We start from the raw sequence: 23,022 nt of genomic DNA on the forward strand, positions 1-23,022 counted from the left end.
TGGCCAGAAAGGTTGTAAAATGGAACAAAGCTCACTTAACAGATGTCTCGCTTAGCAACAGAAATTTGGGGCTCAGTTGTGGTTGTAAGTCAAAGACTACCTGCATATTTTATAGGTTTTCTAATGTTTTTAGCTGAGAATAAGAAGGGCAGTATCTAATTAGGCAGGCAGGCAGACCGAAGCTCCAGCAAAATGCTCTTCAAGAGGTCTAGAACTGCTATAGAAAAGCAATGCTTCTGAGCCTTGGTCTTCCACACCTCCTCAAAGTGGAGAACCACCAGCTGCTTTTCTCACCATGGGCTTTATAAGTTTAAACTAGCATTTTAAATTCTATACTGAAGCCTATAGGAAAAATACTGGACAGTGTCCAGGCCGTTGTATTTTGGACAACTAAAGCACACAAATAGAATATGTTGTTGTAATCCAAACAATCCAAATAAGATGTGATGAGGGATTGGGTCGTCGTCATAGAGTCCTGGCTTTCAGACACTCTTCATGCAGGAATTGTGAGTGGAGGACAACCCAAAATTGCAGACCTGTTCCCTCATGGGTTTATTGCCCCAGTGTCACAGTGAGCTTAGACTGAGATAAGGAGACAATGAATAGTCAGTTCCAGAGTTGCTGGATGAACTGCTGTCTGAAGAGACAACTGCTGCCTATCTCTGAAGATAAAGAGTTTGGGCTTCTAACCCAGTCTCTGGGTGCCTCTACTCCCAATTTGAAGTCTTATGACTTTGACTTTGTACTTTCATTGGCTGACAAACCTTCTGCAGTGTTTTGACCTTGCACTTTGCTTGGCCACTCTTCTTCATGAAAGCTTCCTAGATGTGGTTGGTCAGCTTCAAGAGAATATTTTGACTTGAGATAACCTCTGTGTTCAAACATGCATGAAGGATATTTGTGACAGAAAAAGGTCAGTGGGGGAAAATGCTATCAGAACCATTCTTGGTGTGCAAAGGGCATACCAATTAGTTGAAACTGTCAACTAATTCACCTTTCTTGGACCTTGCCTTTCTTCGAGGCACGCTTGCTGTACTCTTGAGACTTGTTTTCCTTATTGTGTATGTATGTTTGTATGTTTGTTTGTAGTTTTGTTTTCTTTGCTGCTTGATTGTTTATTTTACAGACCTATCAGTAAAGTTTACAATTAATATCTTTGTTGTTTGTACATACTTGGACTAGGTCAGGACACGTGAGTCACTGGGAGACTGTTCAAACACCTCGATGGACAAACAATAATTCTGTGTTGCTAGGATTCAGTTTTAGTCTATTCTCTCCCATCCAGCCTGTAGACACCAGCCAGGCCCAAGACACAGATATATATGAAACATACTGATGTTACTGACCCTTGAATTGATAGATGATCTCTTCTAGTCCCTTTATGTAGAAGATTGACTCTTGTGGTACCCCACACAAGGGAGCAACCACCAAGCTGAGGTCTCCTGTCCTACTGCCACTTATTGGAACTTACATTGTGGAAGGAATGGAAGCTCTGCAAAGTACTATCTCTGCTCCACAATACTTGAAATCAGTACAGAATACTATTGAAGGCTGCTGAGAAGTCTAAAAGGATCAGGACAGGTACACTACTCTATATAGAGCTCAACAAAAAGCATCCTCTTGCTCAGACAAAGCTGTCTCCATCCAATGTCCAAACTTAATTGACACATATCCAAATAATCTGCTTCATCTAGATCGCTTTGTAGTTGATTCCTCAACATCCTCTCTTGGAAAAAGGTTGGAGACTGGACAGTAGTAATATAACATCCAGAGGTCCTGGAAGGGCTTAAGGGGGAAAAAATGCACTACAATCTCCCTTAAAGCTACCAGCAACACCCTCCCACAAGGAGTTATTAACAGCCTGCTAGATTGGGAATCACTTGAATTACTTGAAATTCCAGGTTCTACAAAGAAAACAGGAAGGGAAAAGATCCAGGCCATAAGTGGCAGAAGACATTCTAGAAAGCATCTAATCCTTACCACAAAGAATCCAGGCTTGATGGAATCTGAGCAACTTTATGATATAATGCTGTATTAATTGACCACAGGGGTCAGGAGAAAGGTCTTATAATTAGCTTATTTCAGCTTGCTGATGGAATAAGAGAGAAGAATTAAGGACATATTTGTAGGAATTACTTACAAATGCAAATTGATCATTAAACTCTTGAAGCTGTCTAGACGTCTGTGGAACATAGACATATATTAATACATTTTGTATGGATGATGGTTAATCTGATAGTATTCTCAGATAACCTTTTTATTTAGCAGAATTGTCTGTTGCTTTTTCCTGTTGTTGAATAGTCACAGGAAAGAAACCCTATACAACCTTTTCTAATTTGATGTAATAGAATGTGTGAATGACCTTGGGCGAGAAGAGAAAGATATGCTGCTTAGGGGACAATTAGACAGGAGTGAGAGGAACCCACAGTCACTTAATGAACAGAGAAAGGATTTCAAAAAGCCTTGGCCCCAATTGATCAGACAATTAAAAATAGTGGTAGGAAGTTTGTGTCTTGAGACTTGCAAATACCTCTTCCTTGTTGTTTAATACCTATTTATTGTGTTTTGGTGAGATTTTTAAAAAATAGATACTAGAAGGGATAAACTGCTTATCCATTTTTAAAACCATTTCAAAAGAAGGTAGGAAAACCCAAAGACAAGGAACATTATTTTTAAAGGACACAAGAAGAAAATTACATGCAGTAACTACTTCACTAATGGAGATGATAGATAATTGCTAAGAATGTTTTGAATCACCAAAGCCCCAGAAATTATTCATATAAAACTAATTTAATAATTTCCATTTATTTTCCTTCATTTATCTATGAAACGATATATTTCTTCTATTGTGCATGAAATAGTAGACGTATTTATATTTTAAAACCATATCTCCCTTTAGTAATATCCTGTTTTTGATAAGATATTTATGGCTCATAAAGTGTTTTTGGTGACAAGCAGTTAAAGATTTAGATTTGTGCCTTGAAATGTTAAAGGCAAACAAGATGGATATGCTATTTCAATAAAGAAATATCATGGATATACAGATAGTCCTCAATTTACAATCCTAATAGCAATAGCACTTAGACTTACAGTATATACCACTTTACAGTGCTTTACAGCCTCTCTAAATTGAGTAGCATATTGCCCTCAACAATCTGGGTCCTCATTTTATCTACCTTGGAAGGATGGAAGGCTGAGTCAACTTTGAGCCTGGTGGGATTTGAACTGCCAAATGGAGCCTGCCTATTTCAGTCACACATTGTGATAGTCATTAAGAGACAGTCCCATTTGATTACTTCGCATAATGATTCCCCCCTCCTGCTGCTCTTGTAAGTATAGTTGTTAAGCCAACCAGAGGGTGCCTCAGGTGGGGGGAAGTCCTGGGAGGCCCAGTGCACACCAGGTCAACTTATCCCAAGCCTCCCCTATTCCTGAAGACAACCCGTGCTCTACTCCCCCCATGTCCCCACTGACCTTAGTTTCCCACCTTCTGTGTCTCAACCCTCCTCCTCACTCTCCATCATTGATTGATACTTAACTTCTGTAGATCTCTTTCTGGAACCTCTGGAGATTATGTTGGGGAAAGAGAGCAAGCCATTCCGCCCCTCAGCATCCCTGTGGCCTCTCCCGGAATGGCACCACACAACCTAGGGATGCCGTGGGCTGGAGCAGCTTACACTCATTTCCCAAAGTCATCTCCAGAGTTTCCAGAAGGAGATCTGTTGTAAAAGATGAAGACTGATCAGAATGGTGATGAAGGTGTGGGGCCCAGCAGGCTGGGAAGAAGGGCCAAGGCCTGTGGGAACCTGGGGTGTGTGTGTTGGGATGGGAAAGAGGTATGTGGGAGGCTGCTGAAGAACTTCTGCAATCTCTCTTAAAAGTAGGCAGATTGCCAAGTGCCTGAGTTTATTCACTGTGGGAGTGCTGCAGTGGCCATAAATTCGCAACTGGTGGAGGTCTGTTGAAGCTTTGAATGATCGATAAGCTACTAATTGTAAATTGAGGATTACCTATATGGAATATATGGATTAAACATCTTGGAAGATGTCTTAGTATATACATTATTTTTTTACAGCAGTCTTGTAATTTGTTACTTAGTGCACAGCCCAGAAAGCTTTCAGAACTATCTGAATGATAAATTATCTACTCTATAAAAACAAAAATAACCCTCTTTTTAAATCTTAAAATAGCAAAGAAAAATGGTAGAGCCAGATATATTTCTAGATCATGGTAGAAATTTTTCTTTCCTCCTTCGCGTTTTTTTCTTTGAGACTAAATATTTGAAAAGGATAATTATTTTCTGTCTTATGTTTCAAAAAATATTGCTCAAGAAATAGCAGAAGAACCTCTGCAGGACTAAAAACAAGAATGTTTAAAAATGCATTAAATGCATTTGCATTGAAATTTGCTTTGCTCTGAAATTTGATCTGGTTTAAGATAAGGCATAATTCCTTAGAGATAAAACTGCAAAGGCTGGATGCTACACCTCAAAATTCTTCTCATCTATTAATGCCCACCATAACTTGAAATAGTTCAATATTCTGTTCTGAAGCCATAACAACTTTGTGAAATAGGATCTGCCTTTTCAGTGCTTAGAAGAAGACCTGTTATTTGAGTGAAAAATGGTGAGATTTGAAAAATATAAGGCTGACAAATCAAATTAGTTCCTCTGGTCTAGAAATATTCCTACACAATTCTGTCAATCCTTCTATAACTGTCTACCTCTCTTATAGGATAGTTGTACATATATATGAAGAAAGTAATCCAATCCAATTTTATTTCAGTGCACATAATTTTGCATTTAAACTGGTAATGCCAGATTTTTCCCCCCTCCTGGTTATATATCAGAATCTTCAAAGCAATTGTCTCATTGGTGATTTGTGTTTTTAGAACTAGATTCCTGATAGAATTGTACAAGATGCATGTTGAATGATTTGATGAAACATATTTTATTAAGACTTGCTTTCTTGCATTCTTGCATTTTTTTTTCATCCTGGCTATGTATCACAGTTTTGTATTCAAAGCAATTGTCATCTCATTGGCAATTTATAGTCTTTGTATTTTTAGAACTAGATTCCTGACAGAACTGCACAAGATGCATATTGAATAGTTTGATGTAACATATTTTATTAAGACATGCTTTCTTGTCTTGTTGCCTTCTTAGACTTAAAACATAATAGCATCAATGCATTATGCAATTAATACATTTTAATTACCATGCAAACAGGAGGAATAGTTCTACTAATTGACAGTGAGTGAAAATGTGGCCAGTCTAGGAGGTAAATGAAATTGAAACAACATGAAAAGACATACTTATTGGAGAAAGTTGTGGATGATAACAATGTTTGCCAGAAGTCTGACAAAATAGAATTATACATAGAACCTTACAATACCATAATAAGCAAAGTTTGGCTGAGCAACATGTTTCTTGTTCAATGTGTGTTCAATTTTCATCAATTCTGGTGGTCTGGTACATCTTTCTCTATGTTCAGAACAGAACATACAGCATTTCTATTTCTTTATACTATTCTAGCAATAATTCCTACTAAAATTACTGGCCAAATAAACACAGTTTAACCGTCCCAGTTTAACCATGTTAACCATTTGTGGTTAACCTTTTCTTCAAAAAGAAAGGATAAGTACTATTTGTTTACAACAATAGCAAAATATTTCCTAACATTTTCTTTATTTTATTTTAAAGCTGTGTTTAAATTACTTCAGTTTCAATAAAAATATGTCAAAAATTTAAATAAAATCAGTAATTTGTTATACATTTATTCACATGGTAAGGATCTTCTTTACACATTTCTTTTAAATTTTTCAGGAAAGAAACACAAAGCTGAATTTCAGCTTTTAATTGACCAAATGAAAAAACGAAAGAAAAATGCAAGCAAAGAACAGATAAAGGAAGAAAAACCGGAGCAGAAAGAAGCAACTACTGAAAGTGGTATTCAGTGCTAATTATGATTAATATAATTTCATTAATTAAACAAAAATAAACCATATTAATTTCCTTAAGAGTTGATTTAGTGAACTTCTAAAACACCTGTCCAATTTTATTTTGTAGATTTCTAGCTTGAGAAGGTAGAATTGCATCTAATGGAAATATGCTTGTGAATTGTTTGTTCCCTACCTAGTTTACTAAAATTGGAAAAGAATCTTAACATTTGTTTTAATAAGGTTTTTAAAGTCATAAAGATACACAGCTTGTATAGTTATTTTACATTATATTCTGTATCAAAGAAATATCACAAAAAGGGAAATTGTATTGTGGAGCCCTTGGTGCTCTCTGAGCTTGGTTGTTTGCTTGGAGACATTTCATTACCCAACTAGGCAACATCATCAGTGATGATGATTAGTACTGATCATTTTACCTAGTAAAATAATGAAATATTTGCAAGCAATACGCTCAGAAGGCATTGGGGACTTCACAGTTCAACCCTGAACTACATATGTTCTCAATTGTGTATCATGAAAATAGAAACAATTTTTGGCTCCTGCATTTCTAATTCCTAATGTTGCTTTTATTTTTTCTTATGGTCTGAATTTTTGCTACCCAGCTGATTTCAACTTATTACTTTTCCTATACAGTTGTGGAGATTTGTTTATATGGAATGGCTGAGATACTCATATTGCAATGGATGAAATACACACACATTTTAAAAGATCTTCACATAACGTTTTCTTTTGTTCTTACATCTCTGATCTTTGTTGCTGATATTGTCTATGGAGTTCGTTTCCTCAGCTGATATGGACCTATATTTTTTACAACTGTGAATTGCAGATGAATGCAAACTTTGTTTCATTAATATAACATTGTTTTCCATAACTTTGTCACTTTCATCCTTTTCTTCCCAATTGGAAATAATGCATAATTTTTTTTAAAAGAGTGATGTCAGACTTTAAAAAAAACCTTTAAATTTAAGTGGTCTAGATCCTACCAATAATGTTTATAGTGCATATTTTCCCCTCCCCTTAAAATTTCATTAATAAAATTCCTGCTTCCCTTTTTTAAACAAAAAAAAAATAAGATTCAGACAATTCTCAACTTGATCTTCCATGTGGATGGGGATCTGCCTCACCCAGGGGTGTTTGTCATTATGGGACACTGAATATAGATTAATGAAAAAAAAATACATTTCAACAACTGTAGAATCCAGCTGCAGCATAACAAAATTGACAGAAGTGATGGGAATACTTTCTGAATGCACTCTATTTCTTATTATAAGGAACATGTTGATATGGGGCATGAGTTGGGCAGAGCAATAGTTGGATGAAAAAGGATGTGAATGAAATGATTTAGAGCAAGATACATAGTTATAAAGCAAGAATTATAAATTTGTTTAATGTTTTGATATAAACTAATACATTTAGAAGTGAATCAGAATTCAGTCATTTCTCAATTTTTATACTTATCTGGATTTTTAAAAAAATCCTTTGAGCTTAAAAAGTGTTATGAAAAACTGCATACAACAGTTGTATATTAAGGAACATTGCATGCAAAATTTACATGTCTATAAAAATTCTTGTTAAAAATTCCATTTCCAAATATTGTTTCAAAGCAATCCCAAATTGTTCTGGAAGTTAGCAAAAGGGCTAAATAAGGAGCTTCCCGGGAACTAAGCAGAATTGAAATAGAATCTTATTTTCTTAATTTCCAAGGGGAACAAATGATGAAAAGGAAATTATAAATGCTTTGAGAATTTTGAAAAATAGTAAAACCGCAGATATAAATGATGGAACTGAAAAATGTGGATATGATTTGTACAAGTGACTGTGTAATTCAATCAATGTGTATATTAAGAAACCATCTGCGTCTGACAGTTGACAGCAATGAATACGGGAATCCATTGGGAATAATTTACCAACCATATCTGGGAAGTGTTTGGGCAAAATTCTGATCCAAAGGATACAAGAAATTACTATAAGCAAATTTTGGAAAATGCAATGCCGTTTAATTTTTCTTGGAATTAAAGACCTCCTCAATAGATCACTGAGAAATTTGGAGAGGTCTTATGATAAAGTGAATAGGTTTGAAGTATGCAATATTTTGTATAAACCTGGAATTGCAGATTAGTTGCTCCTTGTAAGAAAGATATACCATGGAACTAAAGCATGTGTGACAGTAAATAGAATGCTATATGAATGTTCAATAGTGAGCCAGGAGTAAGAAAGGATATGCAAATACTTAGCTTTAAAGTATTCATGGATAAATGTATAAGAAATATTGGTCATGTTATTAAGAACACGGATGTGTAAGTCCTTTTATATGCTGACAATTTCATTGCTGAAAACTTGAATGATTTGAACCCTTTGTTAGATTATTAGATTTGTTAGATGTATTGAAGAATATATAATGTAGCATGTAATGAACAGTATTAGATTCATTAAGTGTAATGGTAAGTAAAGATGTGAAAAGAAAATTATCAAACACCAAAGTGACAGAAAACAGTGAGTGAAGTCATACACTTGGAACAATAAGCAAGAACGTCATTTTGAGTATCTTAATAGAATGTTTACTAAAGATGCGAAATGAATAGAAAACATTTAATAGATGCAAATGTTGGTAGAAAGATAACGAGTAATATGACACTTCCAAAAATGTTCCAAAAATGTCTACGTTCAGTTTATTAAATGAAATAAGAGTTGAATGTATCAGAAGAAACATAAAACTAAGTTGATTACAACGGGAGTATCAGAATAACAGAGTTGAAGGGACTTTGGAGGTCTTCTAATCCAACTCCCTGCCCAAGCAGGTGACCATATATCATTTCAGAAAAATAGTTGTCCAATCTCTTCTTAAAACCTCCAGTGATGGAGCACTCACAACTTCTGAAAGCAAGCTGTTCCACTGATTAATTGTTCTCACTGTCCAGAAATTTCTCCTTATGTTTAGGTTGAATAGAATAGAATAACAGAGTTGGAAGGGACCTTGGAGGTTTTCTAATCCAACCCCCTGCTTAGGCAGGAAACCCTACACCACTTCAGATAAATGGTTGTCCAGTCTCTTCTTAAAAACTTCCAGTGTTGGAGCATTCACAACTTCTGGAGGCAAGTTGTTCCACTAATTAATTGTTCAGTCAGGAAATTTCTCCTCAGTTCTAAGTTGCTTCTCTCCATGATTTGGTTCCACCCATTGCTTCTTGTTCTACCCTCAGGTGCTATGGAGAATAGTTTGACTCCCTCTTTTTTGTGGCAACCTCTGAGATATTGGAACACTGCTATCATGTCACCCCCTAGCCCTTCTTTTCATTAAACTAGAGATACCCAGTTCCTGCAACTGTTCTTCATATGTTTTAGCCTCCAGTCCCTTGATCATCTTTGTTGCTCTTTTCTGCACTCTTTCTAGAGTCTCCATATCTTTTTTACATTGTGGCGACCAAAACTGAATGCAGTTGGTTCTCTCCTTGATTAGTTTCTGTTCATTGCTTCTTGTTCTGCCTTCAGGTGCTTTGAAAAATAGGTTGAGCCCCCTCTTCTTTGTGGGAGTCCCTAAATAGATTACTTAAGTGTGTGTGGTAAAAGAGAACAAATATGGTCAAGAATCAATGGGCGTGAATTGATTAAATACATAAGTGAGTGATCAGTATGAGAAATATGAGAGAAGTGGTTTGGCCATACAGGGCTAATAAATGAAGATAAATTTCATGAAGGAAAATTGGCTGACAGGAAGATGAATACTGGGAAAGTCAGTTAAATGGAGTTGCTGAGATCCTTCAAAAGAGACAAAAATAAAGTCTAGAGAATGAGAGCCAGTTGATATATAAATGAAGTAGAAGCAAGGATGGTTAGCAAGGAAATGATGGATGAGGAGATAATAATGAATTATGTTGGTATAAATTAGATTTACTAAGATTTCCTTCCCCCCCCCCCCTTATCTCCTGTGTCAGATTTCTTTTGCTTAATATTGTTTTTCCAAACTTCACATATTATTCCTTGCAGTGAAAAGGAATGGCATGCCTGTGTGAGTGTATTGTATTTAAAGTCCCAATTTTTTAAAAATAATTATTTTTATTTATAGACAGATTTATTTTTTATACTTCTATGGAAAACTTCTTATTTTGCACTTTCATCTTGGCAGTCACTTCATTCTAAATTCCAATTCTGTTCAAGTGAACAAGTTTGCTTTTTTGGCCTGTCACTGAATCTTGACGTTCTTTTTTAAGTAAATCTCTCACGAATAAAAAATAAACAGAAATACCAAGTTGTTTTTTGAACCTTGCTATTGACATCTTATGCAGCCCTTGAAGCCCTCAAAATCTGAAAGGCTTCCAGGAATAAAATGAATTGCTTTTAGTTTATCTAGTAATAGTATTCTTCCTTTGTATGGACAGAAATCCTATCGGGTGGAAGGATATCAAACTTACAGTGTGCAATCCTTTTGCAATCCATAACACTGAAAGACTGATCAACACTTCTAGATAAAATCATAAAATCATAGCAAAACATGGTTTTCAAGGTGAGAAAAAAATCCAAAGTGAGAAAAAAATCCAGGATTGCTCTAGTGCAGGGGTGTCAAACTCAAGGCCCGGGAGCCAGATCCAGCTTAGATCTGGCCCGCGGGACTGCCCTGGAAACAGTGAAGGATTGCCCTGAGGTGCCTCCGCCAGCAAAAACGGAGCTTGGGAGGTCTATGTTTGGCCCTCCTGAGCTCTGTTTTCACTGGCGGAGGGTTGCAGGAAGCTATCACAGCTGAAAATGAGCTCGGAGGATTGCGGGCAGCACTCCCAAGTTCCATTTTCTCTGGCAGAGGATTTCAGGAGGCTGTGGCAGCCGAAAACAGAGCTTGGGAGCCCATTTTTGCGGGCAGAGTGCTTGGGCCACCATAGATGCTCTTGATACAAGTGACATCTAGCTGGTCACTGGCCACTACCTTCCCCCCACGCCAAAGTTCAAACACAACCCTGATGAGGCCCTCAATGAAATTGTGCTTGACATCCCTGCTCTAGTGTGACATGCACTCCCAGGTTTAGCTTATGGTTACTCACACTATCAGCCCGGGGAAATAGCCACATTCAAATCATTTTCAGCCAAACCTATATATGCTCTTTCTCATACCCGTACACTTGTTCACACTTACCCTTGCCCTTCTTCTGGCAGGCACTAGCCAGAAGAATGGAAGTTGGCAAGACTAGATCCAAAAGTGTGGGTGGGTTTTAGGAGCCATTTTATGCCTCCAAATCCTTGATTTGTTAATTCTCAAAACTGGCAGCTACTCTTGCTTTGTTCATTTTCAAGTCTGGTAGCTTTTAATGGGATTAGGGGAGAGGTTTCACTATGCTCAGGCCCAATTTCTTTGGTCTGCTACAGGTGATATTTTTTCTTTGTTTATTTAACAACTTTATTCCTTCTTTTCTACCCTCTCTAAGAGGTAGACACAGACACTAGAGAGCTATTTGTCCAGAATGATATAGTGTCTCCTGCTTGTGCAGGGGTTTGGACTAGAAGTTTTCCAAAGTCTTGTCTAACTCTATATTTTATGTTCATATACATAACAGTTTCTTCTGTTCATGTAACTACCCTTTTGTACTCAAATTTACACTATGCTATTTTATTTACTTATATACACATACATCAGGGGTGTCAAACTGGCGGCCTGTGGGCTGGATGCGTCATACGCAGGCCACACCCACCCCAGCGCCGCAAATAGGAAAAACGTCACAAAATGTCACATAACCGCAACGTGACACAGCAAGTTTGACACCCGTGACCTACATGAATATGTGTGTGTATGTGAGTTTGTGTGTGTGTAACTGTATCTTATTTGGTTTTTATTAAAAAGGCTAAGGTTACTTTATTAAAAAGTGCTGTGTTTATTTATGATTTGAAAAGCTTCATAAGAGTAAGATGTCTATGCTCAGTGACTCTCTGAAGGGAGAAGAGCAGCTTCTTCTTCCAGGTTTGCTAATCTCTGTGTGAAGTGTGGGAAAAAGTTTTTTTGCTTACATACTCTTTCATTTCTCTTGCAGTTTATTCCTTTTCTTCCAATATCAGAAAGTCATTCTATCATTTGAAGTCTAGATTTGTATAATACGGCTTAAAAAAAAAAAAGAAGTTAAATCCACTGAAACATTCTACAAGGTTTAGCAATAAGTACTGTAGTTTTAAAGGATGCATTTTCAAACTTTTATGCAATATAGAAACTAGTAGGCCTTATGTTCTTATCTGAACATTTCAATTATATACTAAGTAAATAGTTATTTTGAAGTAAGTGTCAGTTGAAACATAGCCTCACTAATTTGCTTATGGTTTTATCTGTAATCTTTCTGCTAGGAGAAAAATTAAGGGTTCAAGAGCAAAGTGATCTGGCCTCTGTCAGCAATCAGTCTCCCGAAGCTGCAGCCTGCGAAGAAAACCTCTCTCTTTTTGCTGCCTGTCACTCTCCTGCATCTTCAAACAGGTGTGTATATGTGTGTATGTATGCAGTGTTTGTCATTAAAGAGGTGGCCCCGAATGTAAGTAGAGTGTTGAATGGGAAGAATGCTTGAATACAGTTGAAATTACTCTGTACCTGACAACAGTTACCTAAAACTGCAATATGTAGCATTTCCCTTAACTGCACATTTTATTTCTGGGATGTGAAATTATAGTCTAATATGCAATTGCATTTTCTGATACATAGAAATGTGTAGCCCTGTGACACTCACCGGATGCATATGGTGAGCAGTGTTTTCCTATTTCTTTCTTTTTGATGTAGCCCATCTATCCAGTTAATTTCCATTTCCGCTTTTTGTTGCCTACTTCTCCACTCTCTTATTTCATAGTTTTTGGTGTTTTGCAGATTTATTATTGCATATCAGGTATATATTGCAGCATACATACTGTAGCTATGTATTACAGGATTCTTTGCTGTTTTTCTCTCATTTATTTTCTGTCTAGCTGCATTCTGTATTTGGTATTCAGATACTGTTTTCCAAGACCCATACTGAGTTGTCCTTTAGGAAAACAGAAATAGCCTTGATTTCTCAAATTTATGGGTCTCCTTTCTATAGAGCAGTAAATTTAAAAGCATTAATCTTTATATATTATTGTGAATGTACAATGTTACCAACTTGTAGTCAAGTCTCAAAAGATCCTTAGAAATTTGGGAAATGTTATTCCTTTCAGCTCAGCAAAATCTGTTGCAACTACCAGTTGTCCAGGTAGAGTTTTCAGACAATCTGGAGATGCAAGGAATTGTATAGACTTTTTATTTACCACACAACCCCTTCTTACTCTATGTCATGCTTATAGAGATAGAGAAAAATGCTTCAGATTGCATCAAGCCATTGGTTCATGTATTTCTTTGTTGTTTGCATGGATTGGCTGCAGTTCTGAGAGGGTTTTGATAAGTATTTTTCCATGTCTGGAAAACTCCTTTGCTTCCATACCTTAAAACCTATCACTAAACTATGGCCTTTCCTTTGGAAGCCTCTTAATGAAAAATGCCAGAAAGACAGTAGTATTGGTGAACTATGCATATTATTTCATTCATTCATGCTTCATGTTTGCCTTGCCATGTTTGTGGTTAAGAAAAAAGAATTAAGCAGATAGGCACATGAAAATGCAAAGGATATAAAGAAATTTGGAGAGGGAAATTGGCAATGTCAGCAACAGTTTGAGAAAACACTTTTTGAAAATGTAAATGTTTAGCTTACTTAAGGAACAGATGTTTTCCATTGTTATTGCATCTCTGGCTAGAAGAATGCTAGTTCAATGCATTGCAGCCAAATAATTGAACAGCATTATTACATTATGTACATTTTATCTGCAACTAGGATAAAAGATGCACACTTCATTTTTGTATCTGAATATTAAATTGTGGATTAGATTACTACAGACAGCTTTGTCTTATTGTGTTTCATGGCCAAAAGAAAATGTTCCAAACAATTTTTTCTACATTAATGTCTTAGCAAGTTTGAATATTATATAAAATAATATTTGATTATGTAAAATATAAAACTGATTATTTTATCAGTTGGCAGATAAATAGGTATATATAATGAAGACATTTATCTGATTAGAATGAGACAAATGCAACTATTATTCATGCTGATATAATATGCCAGAATTGATTGTTTCAATAATTTAGGGATATGTATGTGTGTGTGTGTATGTGTGTGTGTTTGTGTGTGTGTGTGTATATATACATACATACACACACATATATATATATACATATATACACACACACATATATACATACACACACACACATATATACGTATATATATGTATATACATATACACACACATACAGAAACACACACACACACCCCGTGCTTCTTACCTGGAAATCCATCTCTTTCCCATTTACCCATATATCTCAGGGTTATGTACCAACTAGGGCTGCCAGGATTGCTGTTGCTAAACAATATGTCATGTGATGTCACATTTTACAACATCATCACCTAAGAAACAGCAATAGCACTTAGCCTTATATACCGCTTCACAGTGCTTTTGCAGCCTTCTCTAAGCGGTTTATAGAATCAGTATACCGCCCCCAACAATCTGGCTCCTCATTTTACCCACCTCGGAAGGATGGAAGGTTGAGTCAACCTTGAGCCTGGTGAGATTCAATCTGCCAAATTTCAGGTAGCCAGCAGTCAGCAGAAGTAGCCTTCACTACTGTCTTCTTAACCACTATGCCACCGCGGCTCTTAATAGCAATCCTGGTCCAATTATCATCAGAACTGGAAAATTATTTTTACTAAATTAACATATTTTTTTTAATAAACAGTACATTGGCTATGCATATTTTGTGTCACCAGCATGCTAGACCTATTAATTGTAGGCATGTGGTATACTCAGAGTCGTTACTGCTAACCTTTCTTTGTAACCTATGTAGCCTATTAGTGGAATGACAGAGTTTAGATTACAGATAGTCCTCATCTTATTATGATAATTGGAAATGAAATCTTAGTTGTTGAGTGAAGTGGTCATTAAGCAAGACATCCACATGACCACTTCGTTCAAAAACTGCAAACGAAGCTCTCTGTGTTGTGGTTGTTAACAGAGTGAAAGGACAGGCAGGCAGCAACCCTCCACGTGTGAAAGAGAACTCCTGCACCAGGCAGCTGGAACCAAACATGGATCCCAAATATCCGAGCCCCATTCCTGCAACCCAGTGAGTATCCTCCCCACTCCTCCTGCATGGAGCAAAGGGAAAATCCTTCAACAGGTGGCAAGAACTTCCAGCCTTCCCTGCCAGCTTCCCCATTGAGTTTTTGGGAAAGCTGGCAGAGAATTGCACTTGACAACCCATCATAAGTGGGAAGAAGCACTCAGATCACGACCATGTATCTAGAGGGGCAGCACAGTGTTTTATATACTCTTTCTGAGACTGTTGTAACTTTGAATTGTCTTTAATCATTGATTTAACAATGGTTGTAAGTCAAGGACTACCTGTACCCCATTTTAGTTCACTGATAAAGTACTTAAGGGAAATGCACTGCCAACCTCCTCTAGTGTCTGCTATGTTGTTGCCTTGAGAATAGTCTCAATATTCTAAGAAAAATCTTATTCTAAGTTAAAAAAAAAAACACTTTCCTACATTGTTAAATAAAGCAATTTTCATATCAAATCAACTCCTTCAATTCTTTTATAAGACTTAGTTTTTGATTCCTGATCACTGCCATTCTTCAAATTTCTTCTGCTTTTGCCAAAAAAAAACAATATAGTTTCATCCATCTGGTAGTCAGAAGTTGACTCAAAGAAGTATTTATGTTTACTGATAATTGTAGCATTTATAAATTTAGGTGCTAGTGTAAAATCTAATAATTCATGGCTTTCTTTTTTTCGTTGCAATCCTTGCATCCCACAAGGCAGTTCTATCAATGAAATAATCGTTAATAGAATAATAATGGTTTGGACTCAAACGTTTTAATGCCAAGAATAAACATATTGACGTTAGTTAATATAAACCGTGCTGACTTTAGTGGACTTGTTCTGTATGTAAATAAATAAAATGTTGAACCCTCGCCATGTATTTATTTAAGTTTTGTATTAAAATTAAGATCTTTTGAACCAAATAAGCGATAGTAGAAATATTCAAATGAAAGAGGTCTATATCTTCATGCGTATAAATATAAAGTGATTGTTTCCAACATTAATTAATGTACAAATTGATTCTAATTTTATAGAAAATAGAAAATGATTTTATTATCAAATTATTCAGCAATTTTTAATTATTAGATCTGTAGTTTATAAATACAGATTGTTTATTAAAACAAATAAAATAACGAAATTCACTCTTCACAGCAAATATTACTGCTTGTTCCAGCTGTCTCTTTCAAGTAAAAACTTTTCTTGTGCCCTGTACTGACAAATCATATTATGAAGTGTTAGGGTACTGGTGAAGCAAACAAGAAGGAACATCTGTTTCAAATCCTTTATGGATTGCTTTCCAATTTTCAAAGTTATTTTCAGGCTCCCTAAGTGCGATTCTGTCAGTTAATTTGACCAATAGCAAAAATAATCATCCTGACAGTAAAATAAATGTTAGTAGTGGTGGACGAGGAAAAATATCAATCAACTGTCATGTTAATATGTTCAAAAACAAACTTTATAAATCTTCATCTGTTTATTATTTATGCAATTTTTCATAGTATAATAAAGCTTTATAGTAATATATATATATGTATGTATGTATGTATGTATGTATGTATGTATGTATGTATGTATGTATGTATAATTTTAGATTGTGATATGGGTTTACGGCACTCCTTCCAATATGAAACCAGAAAAGTACCAGCACATGGGGATGTTCTGAAGCTTTGTCTGCAATTCCTTAAAAACTATTTTGTTGGGATTTTTCCCTCCTGGAATCGTGTAGGTGTCCATAACTGCAGTGTGGTTTTGAGAAAAGGCCTATTTGTTTTAAGGAGCTGTAGAAAAATGCTACAGGAATGCTTCTGTGTATTCCAAAGCACGTTTTTGCTTTTAACTCTCAAGATATTTCTTGGCGTAATAAACTACTGAATACTTTCTCCACTTTACTCTTGGTATTTGACAGCATGATATAATTTTTCTTAATTAAAAAAATCAAAGTCTTTTACAGGAAAAATGATCTCATTGAGCAGAAAGTATCTTTTTTTTTCTCAGAAGACCAAAGCTAGGGATAAACAGTTTTGGAAGCTGTGGGTAGTGCATACATTTTCGTAAATATATAAATGAAATAGTTAAAATTTTCTGATTTGAAATGCATCTCTACAAGGGTTAGTTTACAAATGATTCTGAGATGGACTGTCTTCTGCTGGGGTCGGAGGTGATCAGTGAGAAAGATCCACGTGGAGAGAAAACAATGTGAAATATCTACTTGATGGTTGTCATTGAGAAACATGACCATCTCATGAATGACTGGTTCAGGTAGTCCTTGTTTAGGGATCACAATTGGGATTGGCCTTTTGATCATTTAGCAAAATGGTTGCTTATTGAAATTAAGTGTGCTTGTGATCTATCTTCAACTTTCCTTTGCTTTATAGACCTGTGAAGGTTGTACATGCAAGAATTGGTCACAAAATTACTTTTTCTCACAATCATAACTGTGAATGATCACTAAACAAGGCAGTTACTAAAAGAAGATTACCTGTATTGCAATTTGATGTCTTTTACATTCTTAAACACTTAGTAGCTGTTGTCTGGTTTCCAAAGAAGCTAAAGGTGAAACTTCGTATTTGCATGGAGTTTAAAAGGAAATTATACTGGGAAATCAATGATGAAAACTACCTATGTTCTAGAAGAAAGCAATGATAAACTTGTATATATTCCAAGAAAGCTGCAGGTACAGGCATGAAGATACTTTAATATACTTGAGCATATAGTGATTTAGCATGACTTCACCCACACATGGTGTTTTGATTTCAAAACATTAGAATAGGGCCTAAGTTGACCCTTCCAGTTTGTGTGCCCAGTTATTCTTGTCAAATGTTTGTGGTTACCTAGTTGGGAAGGTTGAAGAGGAGGAATGGCTTCACTTCAGCTGTAAACAGTTTTTAGAATCTGGAGACACATTATATTGGCAAATGTTTTAAGTTTTAGCAACTTAAGTCATCCAGTCTTATACATGTAATGAAAACATCCAGGGAATAAATGAAGAAAAGGGATCAAATTTGAAAGCTTACATTTACCCCTTGTTAATCTTCTATCTTCTTCTTTATGTATTATTATTTTATTTTATTTTATTTTTTGTTAAAAAAGGCTGTATGTATGTAGATATGTTTCATCATAACTCTGGAGTGCCTGGAGCAATTTCAACCCAACTTGATGTACAGATGACTTACCCTCTGGAAACAAATACTGGGGGGAGGGACACCCCTAACCCCCCCCCCCGGGGTGTGAGTTCTGTTAAGATACAACCTGTTGTGCCTTAGCATAGCACCTGTTGTGCCTTCTGCATAGCACAATGGTGTTACCATGGTAACAGCTTCATAGTACTCCACAAGGGGGCTCCCTCTGATGATGGAGAAAATCCAACATTATAAATTATGTTTGATCTAGACATTTGTGAATGTCTAATACAGGATTGGGATAAACAAATACCCAGGCAACATTGGGTTAATAGCTAGTGTGTAATAAAGTTCAAGAGAAGACTACAACATATTGATGGACTGCTAATATCTTCTGTATATTAGTTGCACTAATAATAGTAAACCTGCTGGAGAAAGCATGTGGAACATAGCTTTTGGAATTCTTTCCAATCTCTTAAAAAAAGGTTTATATAATGGGGAAGGAAGAATGAGTGGGCTTAGAAGGATCAATTGGTAACATTCTGAACCATTGTCTAACTCTTTCTCCTATGAGGATCCACTGGAGATTATTTTTTTGTTTGTATTCTTTGGCCAGATATAATACATCTTTATTTTATTTATTTATTTATTTGCTTATGCTGTACCAAATTTGGTCCTATTCTATTTAGCTGCTGATAGATAATTCTAACCTTTTTTATATAACAAATTTCAAAAGTTCTGCTGGGTTAGAAAGAGGAGGGACATGTGTTTCTTACTTATCATATAGTTATATTGTGATAGTTTATTATACAGTAGTGAGATGACTTCAAATTGTGTTTTTTATTTTTGTAAGAAAAAAATATATCCACTGTCAATCTTTTGGAAGGTAAGGCTATGTAATGAATGTTGCCTTTAGATTTATTTTTAGCAAATTTCCTAAAATTTCCATTTTTACCACTGCTTTTTTATAGATAGGAAAAATCAAGTTTTTAATAAGCTCCTTTTTCTAAGAATAAGTTAGCGTTAAAATAACATTGCACATCACTGTTGAAATGCAGAAAATTCTGCTTTTTCTTGACCAGTTTTCACTCAATTTGATGAATTTGCTTTAGGAATCCTTTCAAAGAAGGGAATGTTGGATAAATTCTCATGACTCGGATTTGCCATTCATTCAAATGGTCAAAGGGTATCTGCGAAAGACTTAAATTTTATTTTACAACCATCTCTCCCACAGTTTGTAGCCTCTTCTTGGCATCCAATACTCAACTTAAATCCCAAGAGAAGATGCCATGAGGGAAATTCTTCCCACTGAGCTTTTTCAGTAGCAATACTACTGTTACCGCTAAGAGGGAATGAGAAATTGTTGGAGAATTTCTTCTTCCCCTGGAGAAATTCAGATAAATTATCCATCCAGATTCTGTGATCACAAATTTTTGGTGAAGAATGTTGACAGACTATTTGTGCTGTCTTGTGGAATGCCATTGGAAAGGACACAAAGTTCCAAAGCCTAAGCAGTTCCTGGAAAGATCCGCTGCTTGTCCAAACGTATTGTGATGATTGCTGAATCACTATCATGCATTTGCTTGTAAAGATGATTTAAATAAAGTGCCCGGGTTACATGTGAAAAAAGGGCTTTCAAATATTTTTGTCCCAAACTGGTAAATATTTTTCATAAGTTGTGAAAAAATTTTCATAAGTTGTAATTTTGAATGGTCACTAAATGAACTGTTGTAAGTCGAGGAATTCCTGGCAATTGGAACTGTTCCTCATGAATAATGAGCAAGGTTATTTGTGTTCCATTCAAATGGCATGAGAAATGAGTCATTAATGCCCATCCCTACCTATCTCTTTTTATCCTTAGTACATTCATCAGATTGATCTTCACATGGTTCAGAGTGAATAGTCACACCAAGCAGCATGCTTATTGTCCGGGGTAGGAAAATGTAGACTGTTTGCCTTCTCTTAGCTTTTATTTTATTTGTTTATTTGTAAAAATATATATTCTTGCGAATGAAGGTAAATTTATAAATTTAAATTTATAAATTTAAAATTTATATTCTATTTTTCATAAAGGATTTCAAGCCCTTATGGAAGACACTCTTGAGCAGCTTCTGACTATTCCCCTTTTGGTCTGTTCTTTGGTTTGTTCACAAGGCAAAAAATTGTTCTAGACCAGGAGTGTCAAACTGGTGGCTCGTGGGCCAGATGCGTCACATGCAGGCTGCATCCACCCCCGCTCCGCAAAATCAAAAGAAAAGTCACATGATATCACATGACGCGATCGAGTTTTGACACCTGTGTTGTAGATTTTTAAGCATTACTTTGAAGGATTGTGTCAGCCTTGACCATAACTCCCAAGAAAGATTACTTAATTTGTTTGTTTATTTGATGTCAACTAACTTTTTTAACTCCTACAAAGTAGGCCATTATGTATGCCTGTTCTTCATCTCTTCCTGGTTCAAGGTCAGGTGACATCTCATTTGCTGGCTTCCAAAGTTTACCTTACATACTAGCATTTCTAGACTTGGGAAAATACTGAAACGTTTTAGGAAAGGACCTACTGGTCCTATACCTGGTGATATTTTTGAACATGCAGTCATGAAGATTAAGATGGTCCAGTGCACAGAGCATTGCTATTTATCCAGGGAAGTTTAGGTTTAGACTTTTAAATCAGTTTCTTCAGTTCCGCCACCTCGGGAAAGAAAATAACTGATCCTAGAGAACTAAGAAAATGACTTCCTCTTTCAAAGAATCTACCCCCTTGCCTCTCAAGTATCCCGTAATTATCCATCCCATATTTCCCAGCTCTTTCCCAATTACTTTTGACTGTAACTGAAATCAGCAGCAATACATTTTTTTTAAAAAAAATGTAATGTGTGTCCAATAGCTCAAAAATTATAGTCCTCTCAGGCATGTCAGCACTACATAATAAATGGATTTATTCCTTAAGGTTCAGCCAAGACCATGAGCAAGATGCTAGAAGCTTTGAGGGGAGAAGGAGAGGGCAGTGAAAACCTAATTATAAAAAAGTTTTCTCTAGACTTTTTGTTACCAGTGGAAGGAAAGGAAGGAAACAACAATGAAAATTAAAATTTAAAAATATCCATTCCTAGAATTGTGCAGGTCAGAGGAGTTTTTCACAGTAAAACATGATAAACATAGGGGTAATAACCAATAGATAGCAAGCACTACATATTTAGTTTTGCCAGTTTAGTGAATTGATCAAATAAATGGTGGCAGTAGGGCACACTCATATGCATGACGCATTTTGGAGCTGAGACAAGCATTTCTAATTCCTTGAAATTAGATTAAACTTCATGCACTGCAACTTCAGTTGCATGTGACACAATTTACTTGTTGCAATTTTACCTCAAAACGTCCCTGAAAATTTTCTTATTTGAATTTTGTATAAGCCAAAAGGTCTTGGAAAGCTTTTGTTTCTAATCTGCATAGCTCTTCTTCTTTTAATTGGGAATTTTATGGAGTTTTGCCCTGTTCTGCCTGTCAGTGAGTTTTGTGCACCAATCAATTACATCCACTTATTTTGCTTTTTTGCACATTTTTCCCCTGCCAAATGAGCTATTGATCAGCGGTGGACAGTTATCTCTGTGAATTTATGTACCTATGCCATAATCACAACAAGGATATTGCACCAAGCAATTCTATCCATGGCAGGCAAAAAGTTTTCAGACATCAGATATTAACATTAGTAATGAACAAAGAAAAGAACAAGAGTCAGGATTTTAAACACATTGTAGTATGATATTCCTGCAGACCACTATGTCTGTTGGGAGTAAGAACTCACTTATCTGAGACTAGCAGAAGAGTGCATCGATAAATGTGATAAAGGAGATAATGTTTAAAGGCAAAATACAGGTAATCCTTGTTCAGTTCATTTAGTGATTGTTCAAAGTTACAATGGCATTGAATAAAGTGATTTATGATCATTTTTCCGTCACAACCTTTGCAGCATCCCCATGATCATGTGATCAAAATTCAGATGTTTGGCAATTGGTTCATATTTATGATGTTTGTTGTGTCCCTGGATCATGTGATCATCCTTTGTGATTGTCTGACAAGCAAAATCAATGGGGAAGCCAGTTTCTCTTAACAAACGGGTTACTAATTTAACTTCAGTGATTCACTTAACTGTGGCAAGAATTGTTGTAAAATGGAGCAAAGCTCACTTAACAAATGTCTCTCTTGACACAGAAATTTTGGGCACAATTGTGGTCATAAGTTGAGGAATACTTGCACTATTGGACAGTTTTGCCACAATAGCTAAGAATGTATTGTTAGCAGAACACAATCTAAGATGTGATTTAAAAAATAATAATAATTGAGTTGAATTGAGTACTTAAAGTACTTTAATGCATTGACCTCATTTAGCTATTCAGATATATCATTTTAATGGAAGTGTCATTTTACCTTCATGGTTTATGTTTCCAAAATATAAAAAAACATTAAGTATTAATTATTTATTTACCTAAACTAGCCTACTTGTTTGGCTAGTTTAGGTAAATATTGAAAGGTTTCAAGTCACACACAAACTTAATTTTATGCAGCATTCATTTATAGGAAAGAAAAAAGTGAGAGACTCATTTGTGCAGACCCTTGTCAGGTACAGAAACCTTATTGATTTTTGTTTCCTGTGGATCAATAGCATTTCATAAGACAAAGGTTATTTTCCCCTTCCACGTCTCTGACTAATCCATTGGCCATTATAATGTGAGAACTCATAGATGTGGTGCAATTGAGATGAAGTGTCCCAAGTTACATATAAGGTCATGGATGACCTTTAAGATACTCTGGTCTC

At 35.8% G+C, this 23,022-nt stretch overlaps 1 protein-coding gene across 4 annotated transcripts in view; it reads left to right on the plus strand.

Moving 5' to 3' along the window:
* RAD18 (RAD18 E3 ubiquitin protein ligase) overlaps window positions 1-23,022 on the plus strand; it is a 114,584-nt gene that overhangs the window by 60,398 nt on the left and 31,164 nt on the right. For 2 of the 4 annotated variants that reach the window (XM_032211699.1, XM_032211700.1), the window contains exons 10-12: window positions 5,825-5,947; window positions 12,274-12,400; window positions 14,996-15,106. In XM_032211699.1, the coding sequence (XP_032067590.1) occupies window positions 5,825-5,947; window positions 12,274-12,400; window positions 14,996-15,106 (361 nt within the window). The remainder of the gene's footprint in view (window positions 1-5,824; window positions 5,948-12,273; window positions 12,401-14,995; window positions 15,107-23,022) is intronic. The other 2 variants (XM_032211701.1, XM_032211702.1) reach the window with 1 other exon arrangement.

This window comes from Thamnophis elegans, chromosome 2 (assembly GCF_009769535.1).
Source record: "Thamnophis elegans isolate rThaEle1 chromosome 2, rThaEle1.pri, whole genome shotgun sequence".
NCBI lineage: Eukaryota > Metazoa > Chordata > Lepidosauria > Squamata > Colubridae > Thamnophis > Thamnophis elegans.